This window comes from Varanus komodoensis, unplaced genomic scaffold (assembly GCF_004798865.1).
Source record: "Varanus komodoensis strain SLA01 unplaced genomic scaffold, ASM479886v1 scaffold6_4, whole genome shotgun sequence".
NCBI classification, from domain to species: domain Eukaryota; kingdom Metazoa; phylum Chordata; class Lepidosauria; order Squamata; family Varanidae; genus Varanus; species Varanus komodoensis.
The window spans coordinates 18,856,002-18,872,581 of record NW_025336347.1 but is presented as its reverse complement, the minus strand read 5'-3'; the positions used below and the strand labels follow the sequence as shown (position 1 = coordinate 18,872,581).

The following is a 16,580-nucleotide window of genomic DNA, read 5'->3' as shown; positions in this document are numbered from 1 at the left end:
AGGAATCTACACAAGCCTTGACAAAGGATGCAAATCGGCTGCACGCAGCTACAGACAATGCAGAGCGGGGGCCATTTCTCTCAAGTTGCATGCTCCCCAGATGGATTCCTCAGATTCGGAGGAGGAAGCAGCGGGGCAGAAGCGGACAGGCAAATTTGTAGTTTCAGGGTTGCAAAGTGAAGATACTCAGATAGCATGAGAAACAGCCAGCCTTGGAAGAAGACAAATTGTTGGGCAGCCCCTTGACACTGTAAGGAGATGACAGGCGAAGCAAGTGGACCAATTAAGAAGTGCCTAACATTCCCGCCATCAAGTCCTCAAGCAGTGGGAGCCACCCTGAGGGTGGAGTCAGCATCTTTCTGAAAGGGAGGGAAGGAGGGGATGCTTCACGTTGGTTTCAGCTCTTCACATGAGCAGAAGCTACTTCCACATCTCAAAGAAAACATTACTTTGATTTATGAAAAGTTGTAACCTATAGAGTGCAAATCAAATGTGCTTCTAAGGTTTAACTGCATCTGCTAGAGAGGAAAAGATGGGTGAGAGACATGTCTCTGGCAAGCACCAATGAAGAAAAGAGCAGGTAGAGCTGACAGGTGGAGGTGTGGCATGTTCCCAGACACCAGCAAAGCAAGGGCTAACTATTCTGTAAACGCACACCAGTTGGGCTTTTCATGTTGTTCGTTTCTTTCTTAATTGCATAATTCATGCAAAGATACTACCAATGGTTCTGCTGTCACAAACACCTAAAAGAGGCAAGAATCATCCCACACATAATAAACTGTGAGACAGCAAGAAACACAAAACAAAACTGTCATCGATCCTGTTACTACTCTGCAGAGAAAGGATGGTATAAGTGTGTGTTAAGGATACCTTAGCCATGCTAAACAGTCTTCAGACTGAACTCCCCAAATAAGCTGCAACTTCATCTCACTTTAATTTGTCTAGGAAAATCATAAACATTTAATCAAGTTATCATCTTGCAGGATGTATAATCAACCCCCCATATCCCTGCACCAGGAAATGTTCCTAAGACCATCTTTAAAAAAAACCAAAAACTGGAAACCAAGGAAAAAATAACATTTCAAAGCATGATCTCAAGGTAGCATAGCTTGGAGGAGATATTACCTATTCATCTCAGTGCTCACTTAAGACTCTCTTCTCCTACCCTCTTTGCTCACATGTGGGCTTAGTCCACAGTCCATGCCTTTCATTCATGATGAACTGTCTTAAAGAATGAATACACCTTATGCATTTGAACCTGCATCATAAAGAGTCACACCTTTTAATCCTTTCTGCCCACTCCTCTCTATGCCTACCTGCAGCAGCTCCCCAGTACCTTGACTACTGAGAGGTCTTTTGCAGCTCTGATACTAGGGATCAACTTACTGGAGATGCCACCAATTGAACCTGGGACCTTTGAGAGTGCTCTGCCACGAATAGAGGGCAGAGCACGTATTCCTGATCTTTCTCCCCTCTCCTGCTTAATTTACCTCAGAAAATTAGCAATCTTCTTCATGGTCTCTGTGCATCACATATATGGGCTCTGCAGTAGCTCTTAGATAGTGCCTGCATTCACACAACATGACAAGCAACCCTGTATGGGTATTAAAGGTTAGTTTTTTACCATGATGTACCTGACAGATGATCAAGTGGCTTCTACTTTATTGTGGTTTCCATCCTCCCTGCTAAGTCCTCCCACTGCTGGCACATATCCCATTAGCCACTATGTCTGACATTCAGTCCCAAGATGCATCACACACTACCTGTATCACCTGCCTCTTCCTCACTGAAAAAGAGGGTGGATGTCTGGAACAGTTCTCGCAGTTGCCACTCTTTCCAGAGGACTCTGTGGCAGTTGCAAACAAGGACTATGAAAACCATGATTCTGGATTCAGACAACATGACAAGCCATAGTAGTACAGAGAAACCACAGAACAAACCTAAAGAAACGTTGTTTCTTATCATGGTTTCTAAAGACCACACTTATCCTGCTGAAATACCATATCTGTGTTCAGATGACACAACCGTCCAACAATGGTAAAAAACCACTATGACTTGTGTTGTCTGAATCCAGCTATTGTTGTTGACCAATCCAGAATAGGAACATAGAGAGAAAGAACCAGGCAATGAACAAAGCAAAAAAGAACAGCTTAAAATATTAGGCTTGGCCAGAAATGTCTCTGGCAGATAAAGGGGCAGATGAGAAATTTGAGAGAGATGATGTAAGGTTCTTTGTTTTGCAAAGATACATTTCATCCAACAAGTCCTCAGACTTCTCAGCCCAAACTATTCTTGACTTTTTATAAATCTCCATCTCCTCCCCTCATTTCAACACCAGAAAGTCCCAGATCAGCAACACTTACCAAGCCCCCCTGCTGCTACCACACGTCCACACAGGTGGCCAGCGACAAAGTCAGCCCTCTTGTCTCTCATGCGGATGGCGCGGTTCAGCCGACTCCAGGAGCCTGAATGGGAGATTGCGGGTGGGAAGAATATATGAAGAGCCCTGCTGGATCAGACCAGGGGTTCAACTTGCCCAGCATTCTGTTCACACAACAGCAAGCCAGGAAAGACAGAAGTGCAATAGAAACCTCCCATTTAGTTCTCCAGCAACTGCTGCTGATGCTTGAGGAAGCACATAGACATGACCAGTGGCTGCTGATGGCCTCATATTCCATATCTAGTATGACATGAGTTGTCTAACCTCTTAAAGCCATCTAGACTAGCGGCCATCACTACATCTTGCGGTAGCAAATTCTATAGTCTGGCCCATGGGTTCTAGTTTTATGAAAGAAGGAGAAAAAAATGTCTTTGTGTGAACTTTCTCCATACCATGCATAATTTTGTATAATTTTAACTTATCTCCCCTGACTTGCCTTTTTTCCAAGCTATAAAGAGAAATTAGCTCACTGAAAACGCAGAGGAACTAGATAAGCAGCATTTAGAATGGGCAAGAATCCTGAATGCAAAGGCGGATTTTGACTAAGAGGCTGCAAACACTAATCTGGTTGGCTGCGTCTATCATCATGGACTGCTTAGGCTAATGGATGGATTCACACAATAGCCCTGTCCAGGCATTATATCCAGACAGGAAATATGAACTTAAACAAGAGGTATAGGGCCTGCCCCAAACATTCCCATGTGAATTAGCATCACCTTCTCTGCTTCTGACTTTATTGGGTTGATTGGCAAGGGGCTTCACTTGTATCCAAGCAAATTCAGGTAGACCACCACCCACCTCACACTTTATTGTTCGATCTGGCATGGCTGTGAACAGGGAAAGCAGGGCTGGAGATGCTGGGGATGGGGCTTGTGTGTCATCAAACCTTCAAGCACAGTTTAACTTGGGATGCAAGAGCCGTGGCCAAGCCAGCCCTCTGGGAATCCCAGAAGAAATTCCCTTTCCTTAAAAAATTGTGCAGCGGCTGGTTTCCTGGCTTTTGAGAAATGTCCTCCCACCATCCTAAAAGGCTGAAATTCATTTCCTAATGCTCCATGGTAATAAGAGCGTTAAGCTAAAATATGCTGGCATTAATGGGCCTGTCCAGTTTGCCTTCAACTCTGCTTATCACTGAAGTATGAGCCCTGAGAGTGCTTTCAAAATGGAATTTGACCTTGATGTTGAAAAATGGTTTTCTGCACCCTAGGCATGTGCTTTAGCCATCCCTCTGTCCATCCGATGAAACAGACACCATGCTTAGTTAATCTCAGACCCCGCAACTCTCCCATCTTACCCTCTTGCAAGTCAAACATCTCCACGGTGTTGACAAAGTGGGGCCGTGAGTAGAAGTTGTGGGGGCCCGGCTGCTGCAGTCCTCCCAGGCTGAAGAAGCAGCCATCTGCCATGGCGCAGCTGGCAAAGGCACGCCGGCTGGGCACACTGGGGTAGCGGGTCCAGCTCCTCACTTCCAGATCAAATGCTTCGAAAGCTGTGACAGGCAGTTTGCCTTGCCTTCCTCCTGTGGAAAGAAAAGATACCAAGATCACTGTTCGTCAACTCTCCTTTGCACAAAAGCGGGCAAGGCAGAGAGAAAGAACCAATGACATCTTAGGGGTAAAATGCATGCCACATTGAATTAAAAACAGACCAAAACAATGGGCCCCAATCCAGACAATTTGTGCATGGGTAGGGGAGGTTTAAACCTACTTACCTATCCTGTTCTTTCTCCCTAAATTCACCCTCCCATGCAGAAGTTACAACGGAGAAACTCTCCAATGGCCCCCATTTTTCTTTTTCTTAGCCTCCTTTGTGTGTCTGTGTGGATGGGTGGGAATGTTTAAGCCTCACCTACCCAAGTATGGTAGTCCTGATCTGGAATGGGTCTCTGTACGTTTTCTGCATGGTAAGAAATGATAACTGGCTGCACTTTTATGCATTTAATGTGGTGTGTAGTTAGCTCTTAAGATCCCAAATGCTGCTGTTTAATGCTAAAACTATCCAGAGATCAATATATTTGAGAACACGTGGCACTTGAGGGCAAATAAGATGTCTTGAGGTAAGTTCTCATATAAACAAGGCAAAAGCCACTGGACTCACTTCAGGTCCAGGTGGGGTTTTTTTCCCCCTCTCTCTTTTTTTCCATGACTCCAATGCTCAAGCAAGTTCAAAGTGGAAATCCCAGTCTGAAAAAATCAAGCGTCCTTGACTTGCCTGGCTTTGTGCATCTCAAGACTGGTGAGCTTGTAAAGGCTGGCAAGGCAGTCTTGGCTGCAGGTCAGGGTTCACAGCTCCACAGAGGAACACAGTGACCTGTGAATGGCCCCAGACAATCAAGCATGCGTGTGCGGCTGAGGTCTAAACACAGGGACTACTAATTCAGAAAAGGGGATGTTGAATGACCTCCAAAAGCCTAGTTAGGTATGCCTTCCCCGTAATGCAAGCATAGAAACATAGAAACAGAGTGAGTCAGAAGGGGTCTCCCGGGCCATCTAGTCTGACCCCTGGCCCCAGCCAGCTCCGCTCATGACATGCATGCATGCAGAGGGGGAAGAACAGGATTGGAGTCTCACATATTTGGAGAATAGCAAGTTGCGGGAGGTTGGAGGTATCTGCTCTCCCTGTGATTGGGAACTCTGTGTGATGAAGGCTCCTAATCATGGGAGGGGAGCCCATGTGCAAAGGTCAGATGTGCCCCATTCACAGAGGACACAGCCCCATTCTTCCCCTCTATGCAGTTACAACCACACAAAGCGCCTCCCCCCCAAAAAAAGAAACCACCCCGAGGTTTAATTCTTGACTGTGAACAGGGCCAGACCTCACAAAGGTCTCCAGGCTGTGCAGTCTTTATGGTACAGTCTGAAAAACCTGCATGCTCCAGCAGCCCTGGATAGTCACAGCCTCACCTGTTCTGGGCGCTCTATTGCCAAAAGTTTCCTTTTGCATAAGGCCACCTATCTCTTCTATGAAGCCTTCTACTCTTCCTATGTTTCCCATCCTCCCTATTTCAATATTAAGCCTCCTAAGGAAGAGCCATCTGCCACTCCAATATTAAGGACAGCATCTTGCACCCTTTGGTGGGAGAGGGGGGATTAGGCAGCAGTTGCCTCTTCCAAGATAGTGTTTATGATCCCACAATGTGCATTAATAATACATTCTACACATGTAAAATCTTCCAGCTGATTAATTGGAGGGACTGTCTCGGTCAATCAAAATGTTTCTCGTTGATTGATCCAACTGATTAAACATTGTCGTCTTACTCCTTACCCAGGACATAGATCTTGTTCCCGTGCAGGAAAGTGGAGGCTCCATAGCAGGGAGTAGGCATGGAGGGCAGGGACTGCCAGTGGTCCTTGGCAGGCTCATACATCCGCACCAGAGCTTGTGGAGAGGTGTCTGCGCCCATCCCACCTAGCGCATAAACAGTGCCATCTGGAAAAGAGGAGGAAAGAGCACAAGTCAAAGGGGTAGGCAGAGTAAGTAGAAATACCTTTTATGTGTCAGGCACGGGCAACACAATGGACTGGATGTGGACAAACCAGCTGAAGCAAACGAGGCAATGCTGCTCCTGGCAGTCGGAAGGAAGATCAGGGAGTAAGCACTCAACCCATGCTGGATGGGATTATTTTCACCCTGAAGACTCAAGCTTGCAGTTTGGATGTACTTTTGGACTTGGCCTGGAACACAGATGGCCCGAGTTTTGGTAGTGCATCTGCACAGCTGAGGCTGGTGCACCGAGTGCACCCAATCCTAGTGCCACCTGGTCTGGCTGCAGTCACACATGCCTTAGTTACACCCATGTGGACTATTGCAATGTGCTCTACAGGAGGCTGCCTTTGAAAACTCATCAGAATTCTGTGAACAGACTGTTGATCAGGGCTGGTTCCTGGGAGAATGTGACTCTCCTGATACAACCGTTTCACTGGCTACCGGTCTGCTTCTGGGCAGGATTCCAAGTGCCTGTTATGACCAATAAACCCCTGCAAAGCATGGGTTCAAGCCACCCGAAGGATCCTCTTTTCATATATGAGCCTGCCCAGTTCTTTGGGAGAGGCCCTTCCTTAAGCCTGCCACCTTCAGACACACCTGGTGGCAATGCAAGTTGGAACGATGGAACTCTCTGCCAAGGGAGGATTATTATTATTATTACATGGCATTTATTTCCCACCCCTTCTTGCTCCTGTGAGGAACCCAACTCAGTTTACATACCTCTGCTTTTATCCTCACAACAACAATGCCGTGAGTTAGGTTCGGATGAGAGCAAGCGCCTGGCCCAAAATCACCCAGAGAGTTTCATGGCCAAATGGGGCCAGAGCCCACTTCTCTCAGGTCCCTATCCAGCAGTGCATCACAGGCTCTGCTGTCCTCCTGCTGGCAGGCAAGGACTGCTTTTTTGAAGTGGGCTTTCAGTGTCTGAGTGGGTCTATTGAATTTAATGTTGTGCCTATTCTGTTGCTGCATTTTAATTGCATTTAAATGTATTTTAAAAATTGTGTTCAAACGTATTTTCATATTGTAGCTTTTATCTGTGATGGTGGGCTGCCTTGAGTACTATTTCTGGTAGAAAGGCAGGATATTAATCAAATCAATAAATAAGTAAACATAAATACATGTAACAACAAGGCCATTACAAAGGGCACTTGCAAATGTAGTAATCACTGCTGCCTAGCCTGCTGTTTCTGATAATAGTCAGCCAACTCACGGCAGTGAAAAGAATGAGAAATCAAAAGGCTCTCGAGGACTGGCTATGAGAGAGTCAAACCCTGAAAAGCCTAGTTTTAAGAACCTGCCCAGCCCTAAAACAAAACTGTCAAACTGGAGAGCCAAGGGCTGAATCCGGCTTCTCTGGAGGCTCCTGCAGAGCTGTGGTTTGCTACTGAACCACCTTGGAGCTGGGAAGCTGATGCTCTGGCTAGACAACTCGCTCATGCGCACAGCATGCTTCGGCCATGCACCATGGGTCTTTTCCCACCTGCTTTAATCAGATCCACATTCTGAATATTTATGCATCAAAAGGCTGGAACAATTTGTCTTTTCTAATATTAGTGTCAAGTGAATGGGAGCAAGAGTTTGGTTTTGAACCATGACAGAACGGAGATATGAGAGAGAAAGATGACAGTGGTGTTATTTAGGATTCAGCTGGGTGGGGATTATGGCTTTCCGGCCATTTGAGTTTGACAGCCCCTCCCTTTCAGCATTTAGAACTACAAGCTGCTGGACTGCAGACCACCAACAGGGCCATCCTTCACGTCATTCTTTAGGTACAAGGATCTGGCTTGGCGATCCTTTCATGTCGAATCATGCATATACTGTATTACATTCTCTGAGTTAAATGCAATCCTCTGTTCAGTGTGTGCCTATTGGCCAGGCTAAGAAGCCAGGTGTCATTTAGCAAACCTCTATTCCTTCTAGTTTGCTCATTTGCTGACATTCCCCAGTGTACACAAATCATCCTAGAGACAGATGGTTCCACTATGGCAAACCTGAACTTGCCTTGCCCTCTTATCTTGTTGCTACATGCCATCGAGTCATCTCTGCTATGAATGAAAGCGCTCCCAACGCCCTGTCCTTGACAGCCCCGTTCAGCTCTTGCAAACTCAATCCTCATCTCTTGGGGTGTCCTTCATGGAATCTATTCATCTCATGGTTGGTCTTCCCCTTCTTCTTGAGGGGAGGAGAACTTCTCTAATTTAGGTGGCTTTTGCTAACGTAATTCATATGCAAGAGCCTCCAATGGGAAAAGTGTCTTGGGCCCCCTTGCCTATTGTTTTACCTTTGTTCCCAGCCCAGTCTTCCTATAAACAAAATTAAGTAGCAAAATCACTTAGCAAAATCTCTTTCTGATAAAGCCCTACTTTTGACTCAGTTCATCAAGCCCCCTGGAGTATCTGTGAATTGGCATCATATGTGGGCTAGATCCCTCTTTTTCTTCATCTAAAACTCAAGCTCTTTCACACAACTCTTTGTCCATTTCCAAGTAGCCAGCTCTTTTACCATTCAAATGCTGGGTCTTCATAAAGGTTGGCCCAGCCAGTAAGTAACTTTCTAATAGGCAACTGGCATCAGAAATTAGACACTACTGAACAAAACAGTGGTCAGTCTTCTACAAGAAGGCTGCTTTTACTGAACACATATTCTAGCAAAAGCAAGACATTGTTGTCTCTCAGTTGTCTTTTTAATAATCTAATCAGGAGACTAAGAAGCTCTTTCTAAAACTATCCTTTCTGCAATGAACTCTGCACATGCTCTTAAGCAGGTAAAACACATTAGCCAAGTCAGAATGTCTTGATTTTTTAAAATTCTCTGTATGATTATTGCCTTTACTCCCACACTTCCTTGCTTCTGCCCACCCCCCTTTATTTTTTCTGCCTCAAATAAATGCCTTTTTATATTTGGATACTTGTCTGTATTGTTTTTTTAATAGAGAATTTCTCACCCAAAAAATTCTTCATGTGAAAGACAGAACAATTACAAAGCCACTGTTTGAGTTTTTAAGAGTTTCAAAGTTTTTTGTTAATGTCTGTGTTCTGGGGGCTTTGGGCAAGAATGTCCACAGCACACTCCTTTCCATCTTTTCCCCACCAGAACTGGGCTGAAGCGAAGGGTTCTTGGCCATGGGGCTCAGAAGCTCTCCAAGCAGCTAGACAGGCTAGACGCCTTCCCCAAACTGGTGCCCTCCAGATGCTTTAGACTGCAGTTCCCAGCATTCCTGACCATTAACCATTTCTAGGAATGATGGGAGTTGAAATCCTAAACTTCTAGAAGGTACCAGATTGGGGAAGACTGGAATAGGATGTCTTAAGACATTTAACCTGACTGGTGGTGGCCTATGAACAATTCCTTTTTTGGTGACCCCCTATAAAGGAGAGTTCTTGTTGTTGTTGTTGTTGTTAGTCGTGTCCAACCCATCGCGACCCCATGGACAACATTCCTCCAGGCCTTCCTGTCCTCCACCATCCCCCGGAGTCCACTCAAGCTCACACCGACTGCTTCAGTGACTCCATCCAGCCACCTCATCCTCTGTCATCCCCTTCTTCTTTTGCCATCAATTCTTCCCAGCATTAGGCTCTTCTCCAGGGAGTCCTTCCTTCTCATTAGGTGGCCAAACTATTTGAGTTTCATCTTCAGGATCTGGCCTTCTAAAGAGCACTCAGGGTTGATCTCCTATAGGATTGACCGGTTTGATCGCCTTGCGGTCCAAGGGACTCGCAGGAGTCTCCTCCAGCACCACAATTCAGAGGCCTCAAACCTTCAGCGTTCAGCCTTCCTTACGGTCCAGCTTTCACAGCCATACATTGCAACTGGGAAAACCATAGCCTTGACTATACGCACTTTTGTTGGCAGGGTGATGTCTCTGCTTTTTAATATGCTGTCTAGATTTGCCATAGCTTTCCTCCCCAGGAGCAAGCACCTTTTTAATTTCTTGGCTGCAATCCCCATCTGTGGTGATCTTGGAGTCCAGGAAAATAAAATCTGTCACTACCTCCATTTCTTCCCCATCTATTTGCCAGGAAGTGAGAGGACCGGATGCCATGATCTTAGTTTTCTTAATGTTGAGTTTCAAGCCACCTTTTGCACTCTCTTCCTTCACCCACCTCAAGAGGCTCTTTACTTTCCCTTCACTTTCTGCCATTAGAGTGGTGGTATCTGCATACCTGAGGTTGTTGATATTTCTCCCAGCAATCTTAATTCCAACTGGTGATTCATCTAGCCCCACCTTTCTCACGATGTGCTCTGCATGTAAGTTAAATAGGCAGGGCGATAGTATACAGCCTTGCCAAACTCCTTTCTCAATTTTGAACCAATCAGTGGTTCTGTGTCCAGTTCTCACTGTTGCTTCTTGACCCGCATATAGGTTTCTCAAGAGACAAATAAGATGGTCTGGTACTCCCAACTCTTTAAGAACTTGCCACAATTTGTTGTGATCTACACAATCAAAGGCTTTAGCAAAGTCTATGAAGCAGAAGTAGATGTTTTTCTGGAACTCCCTAGCTTTCTCCATGATCCAGAGTATGTTGACAATTTGATCTCTAGTTCCTCTCCCTCTTCGAAATCCTGCCTGTACTTCTGGTAGCTCTCAGTCCACATACTGCTGGAGCCTAGCTTGTAGGATTTTGAGCATAACTTTGCTAGCATGTGAAATTAGTGCAATGGTGCGGTAGCTTGAACACTCTTTGGCATTGCCCTTCTTTGGTATCGGAATGCAAACTGACCTTTTCCAATCCTGTGGCCACTGTTGAGTTTTCCAAGTTTGCTGGCATATTGAGTGTAGCACTTTTACTGCATCGTCTTTTAAGATTTTGAATAGCTCAGCTGGAATGCTGTCACCTCCACTAGCTTTGTTGTTGCTCAGACTTTCTAAGGCCCATTTGACTTCACATTCCAGGATATCTGGCTTGTGGTGAGTGACCACCCTATCGTGGTTATCAGGGATGTTAAGCTTTTTCTTGTATAGTACTTCTGTGTATTCTTGCCACCTCTTAATCTCTTCTGCCTCTGTTCGGTCCCTGCCATTTTGGTCCTTTATCATGCCCATCTTTGCATGAAACGTTCCCTTCATATCTCCAATTTTCTTGAAGAGATCTCTGGTCCTCCCTTTCTATTGTTTTCTTCTATTTCTTTGCACTGTTCATTTAAGAAGGCATTCTTATCTCTTCTAGCTATTCTGTGGAATTCTGCATTCAAATGGGTGTATCTTTCTCTTTCTCCCTTGCCTTTCGCTTCCCTTCTTTCCTCAGCTATTTGAAAAGCTTCCTCAGGCAGCCATTTTGCTTTCTTGCATTTCTTTTTCTTTGGTATGGTTTTAGTTGCTACCTCTTGTACAATGGTGCGAACCTCTGTCCATCGATCTTCAGGCACTCTGTCTATCAGATCTAATTCCTTAAATCTATTTGTCACCTCTACTGTATATTCATCAGGGATATGATTTATGTCATATCTGAGTGGCCTAGTGCTTTTGCCTACTTTCTTCAACTTAAGCCTAAATTTTGCAACACGAAGCTCATGATCTGAGCCACAGTCAACGGTTTACCAGGACAGAAAATCATCCCCCACCAGTCACTGAGTGGGGTTGCTATGCTCCCTGATTTCTCTGCTATTCCTCCTGCAAAGAAAGCAGAGACTGATTTTGATTTCTAGTTCTCCTTACTATGGATCTTGTATAACCAAGTATGCTGCAAAACAGCTGCCTAGGTCACCGAGGGCACTAATCTTCATGTTCTCCTCCGATATGGGCCCCACTTTTATCGCAATCAGATCCAGCCAGTATGGCCAGTGGCAGGGCAGAGTCCAACAACATCAAGAGTGCACACGTTTGGGGAACTCTATTCTAAGTAAACTTGTGGTGGTTCTGCGTGGACCCATGGCCTGACTGGAGTCCACCTGGAAAACAGCCTTCTTTGTGGTGACTCCATTTTTGTAGGACTTCCTGGAATCAGGCAGCCACCAACACGGTGTTGCTTTCAAGACTTCCACTTTTATTTTAGGAAGCCTTCCCTGGTTGCCCACTCATTGCTTTTTACTGCTTTCCTGTTTTAATATGGTAGCCTTTTAAAAATCATGTTATTACTTACCACTCCGGAATCTATTTAGATGTTGAGTAGTGCATAAATCTCATAATAAATAAATCAATCAGTAGGGTCAGCACAATTGATTACAGCGCAGACAGAGGCAAACACAGCCAGCAGTAAACCTGGAGAAATCTTATGCAGTTGAGTAAGTTACCCCTGGGTGAAGACAGGGCAAAAGATGTTCTAAAGGATCCTCAGGATGTCCTCCCACTACTACAGGGCCCACTCTGGCCTTGCACATGCCGTTATCTGGCAACACTCCCTGCATCCCATCCATCCTACTCTAGCACAAGAGCCCTTCCTCCAGTGTTGTGTAATATCCAAACCCCCATGTCACTTTTCGATCACAGTCCCCGATCTGACTGCCCTCTGGCAGCCCTCGGCACCTGCCACCCACCCACAAGATGGCACCTGCCAGCCCCTCCTTCCCGACATACAGAACAATGAGCAGCGCGGGGATAACAGGCAATCACATCTAATTATACTTGCCGTGTTGTATCCCTGGAGACACCATGGCAACCCAGCCATGCTGCCAAGTTCTGCTTCCAGCACAGCCAGCCCACCACTCCACCACTACCGGGGGGGGGGGGGGGCAGGGCCCCCCCCCCCCCCAAGCTGGGATGGAGGATTGCAATGGTATTAGTTATGTAGGGGTGGTACTTCTTACAGATATGCACAGTTCTCCCACTATGCACCCTTTCTGTATGCTTGCTTTCCCACTGTGCAGGGCTGGTTAAGACCCAACAGTGGCCAGGAGATGTGGCACGGAGGAAGGAACAACAGGGCTCCAGATGGAAGCCCAGGCTCATTCTCCAAGACAATAGCTCAAAACATCACCTGCTGGCCATTTCTAGGACCTTGCACGGGAACAGCTCTCTTGCTTCCACTGAGGATGGAAGTCCATCAGTAACCCTTCGCTATTATAGTTGTCATGGCCAGTCAGAAGAAAACCCCTTTTGATCTGGGCAGATTAAAAACCAGGCAATAAACCCAGAAGCTGAAGCAGCCGACTTTACTTCTGAAATTAACTTAAAAGGGGAAAATGGGATCTCAGCTACGAAAAAAGTGAAGTGCGGGGGGGCGGGGGGAGGAACAGTACAGCGAATGTTAGAGGCTCGTATATAGATAGCACAGCCAAAGTCTGGGTAATTAAGGTGAATGGATAGATGAAATGGATCGACCACACACAGATAATTTGAACTTGGCCATACAGGCTGCTACATTTTTTCTTTGATCTGTTAACTCTGGGATGTTGGTATCTAAGGATTTGCACCAGCTGCTTGTAAAGAAAAAAAATATTAAATGGGCTGAAGAAAATTGACGTCTTTACCTGTGCAGCGAAGCCATAGATCAATAGCAGAGCAGTTGCTTAGCATGTCCCAAATACAGTTGTTGGTATTTTCAGTCAAAATCTTCTCAGGGGTAGTTGGTATGAGACCTGATGGGCTGCTTCCAGTCTGATAGTGGATTTATATAAACTATCCTCCTCCTATTAAAAGCTCTGGCCAGGCAACAAATCTAAGGGACTCCTTCCCTTGTGCTTTGTTTTTGCAATGACTTCCCCGGCTGCTGGGGCCATAGGCAGGCACAGAGCAGCGTGCAGCACCGGCTGTTTCCAAAGTGGGTGGCTGAGTGCACTTGGCTAAGCTAGCTTTGCATAGCAGGCTAAAGCCAATGCATCTTAGATTCCATTTTTAAAGAAGCCAGTGCCTCACTTTTCTAATGTTAAAGAAGGCTTCAATTATCAATATTACCATCTTTACTTCATTTTTATCTCATCCCTGCTCCAGTCTTCTCTCTCCCTCCCTTTTATCTGCATGGCAACCCTGTGAGGTGGGTCTGACTATAAGAATGTGCCACTCCAAGGTCACTCCAGGACATGGCTGAACAGAGATTCAAACCTGAGTCTCTTTTGCTCTAGCTGTGACACACTAACCATAGCACCACACTAGTCTTCTTTTGAGCTGTACGTTTGTGCAAACAAGAGCAATTTTTGGAGAAATCTCATTAGGCACAGTGTACACCGTGTAAGAGGATTTCCAGTTGCCAGAGACTAGGGCTTCAGTGCCTTCCAATGAACAAATGCAGAATTGTGCACTATAGTTCAGTGGCAGAGCATATGCCTTAGATGCCAAAGGAATCAGGTTCAGCCCCCGGAGCCTCCAGTTAAAAGAACGAAGCAGCAGGCAATAAGAAAGATCTCTACCTGATATCCTGGCAAGCCACTGCCTGGACTAGGTGATGGACAAATCACCTGACCTGTTAGAAGGCATTTCCTTATACAAAACAAACACATTTGCTTACACATTTGCAGCACACACAGGAGTTCTGGAATTCAGGTGTTCATGGCAAGAAGTGCATTATTACATGATATTTCCCTTCGCTTACCTGGCATGAATCCCTTCCAAATCCTCTTTAAATAAATCCTACTTTCAACAGAGCAATATATTTTCAATATGTTTTTTCAACCTTTTGCATCTTGGAAAACACTAACCCTTTTCCCAGATGGAAAGCAAGCTGCCTACTGTATTTTCCTATGCAATGCAGCAGAAACCAAGCAAAACTTGCCACCTCAGGATGCCAAATGCAGCTCTTTTGAAAAAGGAAGCAAAAAGAAGGCACCGAAGCAGAGGGGCAGATTAGGCCCAGAATGGAAAAGGCAGGTTTGTAGTGGTGGGGAAGTGCAGTCCAGAAGCTCAACTATCTCAGTTGGGTCTACACAGATGAATTGTCTTTATTCTGCATTCTCCAATATACAGAAAAAGCAGAAGAATCCATGTTGGGCACATTAGAAAAATTCCAAAACTCACAGATGGAGACAATCTCACATCATCCCCTTCCCAGTGCCCAGCTTCAAGCAAAGAAGTGTTCCTGCAGAGTTCAAAGACACTGTGCAAGGTTTATTTATGGTTTTTATTCCATCTTCTGCCAAAAAGATTCCCCAGATGGCTTTTATGCTATCAGTCTCGGCCTGCAGGCATAGAATTCAAGCAGTGGGGAAGACCTCGTAATGACACATTTTTGGACTGTCTACTGCTTTTGCAGTCTCCATGTAATATCCCAACTAAGAAGCTCAAAGCAGAATGTATGATTCTCCTGTTTATTGCTACAACAACCCTATGAAGTAGGTTAGAGGTTGAGAGCTAGCAGCATGACAGCATGAGTTGTTTAACCCAAGGAGCGGCTGTGGAGCATGTATGGACACCATTTTAAATATGTAACTCACACTTGAGGTTGTTGTGTCATGCAAGCCCTGACAGTGTAGCCTTTGCGAGGGTTAGCCTATAGTTCACTGTTTCACCCTCTCATAACCCACAGTTATTAAACCCACATAACCCAATGGGTTCATATGCCAGGACCACCTCTGGGCTGCATATGCAACCCGGGGCCAAATGTGCTGCAGCAACGGCCACAGTTCATCACAGGCTAAATAATCCACAGCAAGCGGCAGTGTCATCCAGACCTGCTCAGTCCCTGGTACAGGTTTACCCAGTGAGTTTTTCTGGCTGAGTGGTTATTTGAGCCTGGATCTCCCTAGCCATAGTCCAATAACCTAATCACTATACCACATATATACCACTATACTCTCTATGACTTGCAAAGTACTGACTGGGTCCTACTGAAAAGGGAGCTAGGAAGCCATTTTCTCCCACACTTGAAAATGTTAAGTTTTAAAAAGGAGTAAAGACCAAATGCATCTGTCTTCTTCTTTTGGCTCATCTTCAATTTCTGTGTAATAGACACATTGCTCAGCCAGAGCTGCTCCAGACTGCGAAGGACACTGAGTTATTCAGACAATGCCATTTTCAACTCTTCTGATGCACTTCAAATAAAAGGCCTATAAGAAGAAGAGGCAGTTGCGAGTTTTGAGCTCGCCAACTGATAATTACACCCAAACCAAGCAGGGAAGAAAATGTATCAGACTCAGTCATCCTTTATTTTGGCACATTTTTCCACTCCTAGAAGAAGATATTCCATTTAGTGAGTTTTATCTCACAGGCATCAAAGCTGAAGGAACTAGGTTACATTTTACCTGGAGAAGAGAAGGGAGACGAGGGGAAGGAGAGGGAGGGGACGTGACAGCCACTGAATGGGGAGACCCACAACGCCCTCACGTGCCGAAAGGACATGGACGGGGCCTGCACGGCAGCATGGGTAGCCCCCTGCCCCAGCTCACTAGCTTGGCTGGTGTAGCAAGGAGCTCCCTGCACTTTCTGACCAACACTCTTCCACAGGAGAAGCGACCCCAGCTCAGTCAGAATCCCCCCTTGACACGGTGAGGCCTTCCATTATGTGCGGGACTGCAGCTCTCACGAGGCCCAGCCAGCATGGTCCACAAGCTGGTGTGATGAGAATGAGATTCACAGTCCAACACTGCTGGAGGCCGCTGAGCTGGGGAAGGCGATACCATCATGCATTTGCCGGGGAGGGGGGCGGGGGGGGAGGCGCTTGTCTACATAGCCAAGAACAACCCTCATTCTATTTGTTTCTTTGTTTATAGCCTGCCCTTTTTCCTGCAAGGAAGCCAAGGCAGCTTACAGTACCTTCTTTCACTTCCTCTCCCTTTATCCTCA

The 16,580-nt window shown here is 45.8% G+C and overlaps 1 protein-coding gene across 1 annotated transcript in view; it reads right to left on the bottom strand.

The window, feature by feature from the left end:
• Positions 1–16,580, bottom strand: part of KLHDC8B (kelch domain containing 8B) — a 34,770-nt gene that overhangs the window by 2,126 nt on the left and 16,064 nt on the right. Inside the window, exons 3-5 of the mRNA XM_044452101.1 lie at positions 5,705–5,869; positions 3,735–3,959; positions 2,364–2,465 (exon numbers count right to left, since the gene is read on the bottom strand). Of these exons, the coding sequence (XP_044308036.1) occupies positions 2,364–2,465; positions 3,735–3,959; positions 5,705–5,869 (492 nt within the window). The remainder of the gene's footprint in view (positions 1–2,363; positions 2,466–3,734; positions 3,960–5,704; positions 5,870–16,580) is intronic.